The sequence below is a fragment of the Bufo gargarizans genome, chromosome 7, assembly GCF_014858855.1.
Source record: "Bufo gargarizans isolate SCDJY-AF-19 chromosome 7, ASM1485885v1, whole genome shotgun sequence".
Taxonomy (NCBI): domain Eukaryota; kingdom Metazoa; phylum Chordata; class Amphibia; order Anura; family Bufonidae; genus Bufo; species Bufo gargarizans.
In genome coordinates this window covers 151,217,841-151,223,840 of record NC_058086.1, presented here as the reverse complement: position 1 = coordinate 151,223,840, position 6,000 = coordinate 151,217,841, and the positions used below count along the sequence as shown (strand labels likewise).

General features: G+C 44.7%; 1 protein-coding gene across 2 annotated transcripts in view; it reads left to right on the top strand.

Annotated features, from left to right (window-relative positions):
- The first annotated feature begins 315 nt into the window (after positions 1–315).
- Positions 316–6,000, top strand: part of VAMP4 (vesicle associated membrane protein 4) — a 29,485-nt gene continuing 23,800 nt past the window's right edge. The window contains exons 1-2 of one of the 2 annotated variants that reach the window (XM_044301231.1): positions 316–439; positions 1,357–1,490. In XM_044301231.1, the coding sequence (XP_044157166.1) occupies positions 1,425–1,490 (66 nt within the window). In that variant the 5' untranslated portion in view covers positions 316–439; positions 1,357–1,424. Of the gene's footprint in view, positions 440–518; positions 637–1,356; positions 1,491–6,000 lie in introns of those variants that run through there. The other variant, XM_044301232.1, reaches the window with a different exon arrangement.

Sequence of the window (6,000 nt, the reverse complement as noted above, 5' to 3'; positions counted from 1 at the left end):
GCTTTTGTTTTCCCATAGCAGCCTAAAAATTGAAAGCAGAGCTCTGATTGGTTGCTACGGCCAACAAGAAAAATTAGTCCTATAGAGTCGAAATTTGAATGCAGTTCCATTAAGGAGCTGTACATTCTGGAGTATATGAGCTGTACTAACATGAGCCCCTCAATAATAAATACAGAAACTGCTTCAGAACGTAACATTATAGTAAAAAGTCTGTTGGCGCACATTGGAATGGAGAGGTGTACGAACATGGCAGCGGCAAGGATTCACAATGCCGAGTGCGCCTGCGCCTGCGCAGATTTCGCATCTCGTTCTATCACAGAACACAACAGGAAGAGCAGCAGAGCACCGAGTGACGAGACTATCGGTAGCCGATGAATCGCCATGTTAGGCGCTTGTTAGAATTACACACGTCTACGGGGAAAGCAGCACCGGGAGATCGGTAATTGGTTTCGTATTGTAACAGCGCCCTCATGCTGGCACATCCTGCTCTGCGTCCTGTTGTTGTCCTGGTGGAAGCAGGCAGTGGTAGTACCTGCTCCATTCACAGACAGTCATCGTGGTCTGTACGTGCTGGAGGCTGTGCATCTGCTTCTTCATTGTCCTGCTGTGTCAGTGTAGTCGTGTGCACAGCATGGAGTACGTATAGATCTATGTGTAGTGGATCCCTGATCCTGTGCTATGGTAAAGGCCTAGGCTGTGCTCCCAGCAGTGATCACTAAAGCCTATGTGGTGGCTGGAGGTGACATCATGTCCTGCTATAATATAAGCTCTCCCTTTATGTCCTGCTGTAATATAAACTCTCTCTCTATGTCTTGCGATAATGTACGCTCTCCCTCTATGCACTGCTATAATGTAAGCTCTCCCTCTATGTCCTGCTATAATGTACGCTCTCCCTCTATGCACTGCTATAATGTATGCTCTCCCTCTATGTCCTGCTATAATGTAAGCTCTCCCTCTATGTCTTGCGATAATGTACGCTCTCCCTCTATGCACTGCTATAATGTAAGCTCTCCCTCTATGTCCTGCTATAATGTAAGCTCTCCCTCTATGCACTGCTATAACGTAAGCTCTCTCTCACTGTCCTACTCTAATATCCAAAATCCCTATAATGTCCACAGCAGATATTTGGGGCTGACCCTCGGATTATTGCCGCAGTGTGACATGACACTTCTTGAAGTGGATTTGAAATCTGCGCTGAACGGCAGTGGGGATTCCAGTGGACAGCACTGAGCTTCTATATCTGGCGGTTTCAATGCAGATTTCATTGCCGAATATACAGTGGGTGGCGGTACCCTCTGATGGACAATGTGTCAGTCTGCTCCTGCAGTCACCTCACTTATACTCTTTGTTTTGCAGCATCCAGAAGCCGAATTACAAAGCAACAAGAAAATCTCAGCCGTGTACTGTACCCATAGTCACACGCCATGCCTCCAAAGTTCAAGAGGCACCTCAACGATGAGGAGGTCACTGGGTCCATAAAAAGTGAGAGAGTGAGTATTGTATTCATACTGTACGTGTATTCTATAAGCACCCGCTCCGACCGAAGGATTACACACACAGGTTATGGTCCCGGTATGTCCGGACAGTAGGATTCTTCATGTTCATTCTGGGCCTTGTAGTCCAGGAGGCGGTCCTATCAGTGATTGACAGCCTTCCCTCTATGACTGTGTATACAGAGGTAGCTGTCAGTCACTGATAGGACCGCCTCCTGGACTTCAAGGCCCAGAATGAACAGGGATATAAATGGAAAAATTACGTGTTACTGAATCTTTTCCCATAAAACTAGTGAGGTCGTTTATCAAAGTGGTGTAAAGTAGAACTGGCTTAGTTGCCCATAGCAACCAATCAGATTCCACCTTTCATTTTCCAAAGAAGCTTTAAAAAATGATAGATGGAATCTGATTGGGCAGCTAAGCCAGTTCTACTTTACACCAGTTTGATAAATGACCCCATTATCTCCATCGGCTCCGCTGCTCCTGCTCTAGAACATACTGCCTGCAGATTAATTTGCATTTCATGGTGCCAGGTTCCCTTTAAAGCCGCTCTCCGCTTCGGCTAATAGATGAAGGCCCTGAACGGGTGACTCCGTCCCTCATCAATTGTCTGAGCACCTAATGTCCGATGCTGGAGGAACTGGGCTTGGAATACTAATGGTGTGCTTACGTAAGAAAGACAATTGGGCAGATTTATCAAAACTGGCTTAGTTGCTCACGGCGACCAATCAGATTCCTCCTTTCATTTTTCAGAGCTCCTTTGGGAAATGAAAGGAGGAATCTGATTGGTTGCTATGGGCAACTAAGCCAGTTTGATAAATCTCCCCCAATGTCACATATTTGGGCCTCTGGTCTATTGACACGGCTGCAGGACCCACGGGACGACTGATGCACAAAAGGGATTGTTTTTCCCACACATAAGACTGCATCGTGGACAAAATCTTTATATGGTTCTCTCAGAAGGTATCCCTTCCATGGAGAAGCCTGTGCATCATGTAAACATGTCCTCCACAGCAGCGCTCCCTGAGATCAGATGTCAGAAGTGTGTATATTAAGAAAGTGTTGTGTGTCTATTGCTCTGCAACTGGATCCACACTTGCAAACCCCCGGTGAACCCCTGTCACCTCTTCTGACATGTCTCAGTTAGTAACTACTTTCATCCCCCATGCAATATTATTTTTATGACTCTGTGCTGTGCAATTCCTTTATTATTCCGACTAGAAGTTTATGAATCCATATTTAGCAGTTTTCAATAAAGGTCCTGATGGGTGTTACAAGTTGGAGGGGTGACACTGGCAGCACAGATTGGATAATGTCAGACAGTGCAAGGACACAACCCTCAACTGGTAACACCCATGTGGACCATGATTGCAGACTGCTGACAGTTAATTCATAGGAATAGTAAGGCCTCTTTCACACGAGCGTGACTGAGCGTTCAGTGAAACTCGCACCATTTTGCAAGCGAGTTCAGTCAGTTTTGTCTGCAAGTACGTTCAGTTTTTTCCGTGCGGGTGCAATGTGTTTTGATGTGTTTTTCACTCGCGTGATAAAAAATCTCCTAGAAACCATCAGTGAAAAACGCATTGCATCCGCACTTGCTTGCGGATGCAATGCGTTTTTTACTGAAGCCCCATTCACTTCTTTGGGGCCAGGGCTGCGTGAATAAAACGCAGAATGTAGAACATGCTGTGATTTTCACGCAACGCAGAAATGACGAGTGAAAAAAAATGCTCATGTACACAGACCCATTGAAATGAATGGGTCAGGATTCAGTGCGGGTGCTATGAGGTCACGCATTGCACCCGTGCGGAAAACTCGCTCGTGTAAAAGAGGCCTAAAGAAATGGCGCAAAACGGAGTTACGGTGGATATAAAAAGTCTACACACCCCTGTTAAAATGTCAGGTTTCTGTGATGTAAAAAAATTAGACAAAGATAAATAATTTCAGAATTTCCACCTTTGGCCTCATGCACACGACCGTTGTGTGCATCCGTGGCCGTTGTGCCGTTTTCAGTTTTTTTTCACGGACCCATTGACTTTCAATGGGTCCGTGGAAAAATCGGAAAATGCACCGTTTTGCAGCCGAGTCAGTGATCCGTGTATCCTGTCCGTCAAAAAAATATGACCTGTCCTATTTTTTTTGACGGACAACGGTTCACGGACCCATTCAAGTCAATGGGTCCGTGAAAGAACACGGATGCACACAAGATTGGCATCCGTGTCCGTGATCCGTGGCCGTAGGTTGCTTTCATACAGACGGATCCGAAGATCCGTCTGCATAAAAGCTTTTTCAGATCTAAGTTTTCACTTTGTGAAAACTCATATCCGACAGTATATTCTAACACAGAGGTGTTCCCATGGTGATGAGGACGCTTCAGGTTAGAATACACTACAAACTGTGTACAAGACTGCCCCCTGCTGCCTGGCAGCACCCGATCTCTTACAGGGGGCCGTGATCAGCACAATTAACCCCTTCAGGTGCGGCACCTGAGGGGTTAATTGTGCTGATCACGGCCCCCTGTAAGAGATTGGGTGCTGCCAGGCAGCAGGGGGCAGTCTTGTACACAGTTTGTAGTATATTCTAACCTGAAGCGTCCTCATCACCATGGGAACACCTCTGTGTTAGAATATACTGTTGAATCTGAGTTTCACGATGTAGCTCATATCCGACAGTATATTCTAACATAGAGGCGTTCCCATGGTGATGGGGACGCTTCAAGTTAAAATATACCATTGGATTGGAGAAAACTCCAATCCGATGGTATAAAAGAACTCCAGACTTTACATTGAAAGTCAATGGGGACCGATCCGTTTGAAATGGCACCATATTGTGTCAACGTCGGACGGATCCGTTTGGCTCCGCACGGCCAGGCGGACACCAAAACGACTTTTTTTTTTCATGTCCGTGGATCCTCCAAAAATCAAGGAAGACCCACGGACGAAAAAACGGTCACGGATCACGGACCTACGGACCCCGTTTTTGCGGACCGTGAAAATAAACAGTTGTGTGCCTGAGGCCTTTTAATGTGACCTATATACTGTACAATTGAAAAACAAACTGAAATATTTTAGGTAGAAGGAAGAAAACAATATAAAAAATGGTTGTATAAGTGTGCACACCCTTAAACTAATACTTTGTTGAAGCACCTTTTGATTTTATTGCAGCACTCAGTCTTTTTGGGTATGAGTCTATCAGCATGGCACATTTTGACTTGGCAAGGTTTGCCCACTCTTCTTGGCAAAAACACTCCAAATCTGTCAGACTGCGAGGGCATCTCCTGTGCACAGCCCTCTTCAGATCACCCCACAGATTTTCAATCGGATTCAGGTCTGGGCTCTGGTTGGGCCATTCCAAAACTTGAGTCTTCTTCTGGTGAAGCCATTCCTTTGTTAATTTGGATGTATGCTTTGGGTCGTTGTCATGCTGAAAGATGAAGTTCCTCTTCATGTACAGCTTTCTAGCAGAAGCCTGAAGGTTTTGTGCCAATATTGACTGGTATTTGAAACTGTTCATAATTCCCTCTAGCTTAACTAAGGTCCCAGTTCCAGCTAAAGAAAAACAGCCCCTTGGCATGATGCTGCCACCACCATGCTTCACTGTGGGGATGGTGTTCTTTTGGTGTTTTTGCGCCAAACATATTTTGGAATTATGGCCAAAAAGTTCAACCTTGGTTTCATCAGACCATAACACCTTTTCCCACATGCTTTTGGGAGACTTCAGATGTGTTTTTGTAAAATGTATTCTGGCTTGGATGTTTTTCTTTGTAAGAAAAGACTTTCGTCTTGCCACACTACCCCATAGCCCAGACATATGAAGAATACGGGAGATTGTTGTCACATGTACCACACAGCCAGTACTTGCCAGATATTCCTGCAGCTCCTTTAATGATGCTGTAGGCCTCTTGGTCGCCTCCCAGACCAGTTTTCTTCTCGTCTTTTCATCAATTTTGGAGGGACGTCCAGTTCTTGGTAATGTCACTGTTGTGCCATATTTTCTCCACTTGATGTTCACTGTGTTCACTGTGTTCCATGGTATATCTAATGCCTTGGAAATTCTTTTGTACCCTTCTCCTGACTGATACCTTTTAACAATGAGATCCCTCTGATGCTTTGGAAGCTCTCTGTGGACCATGGCTTTTGCTGTGGGATGCGACTAAGAACATTTCAGGAAAGACCAACTAGAGCAGCTGAACTTTATTTGGGGTTAATCGGAGGCACTTTAAATGATGGCAGGTGTATGCTGACTCCTATTTAACATGATTTGGAATGTGATTGCTTAATTCTGAACACAGCTACATCCCCAGTTATACAAGGGTGTGCTCACTTATGCAACCACATTATTTTTTTTTTTCTTCCCTCCACTAAAAGATTTTAGTTTATTTTTCAATTTAGTGGTACAGTTTATAGGTCACATTAAAGTTACATTTGTCTAATTTTTGTACAGCACAGAAACATTTTTACAGGGGTGTGTAGACTTTTTATATCCACTGTATATGAAAAAACAAAGT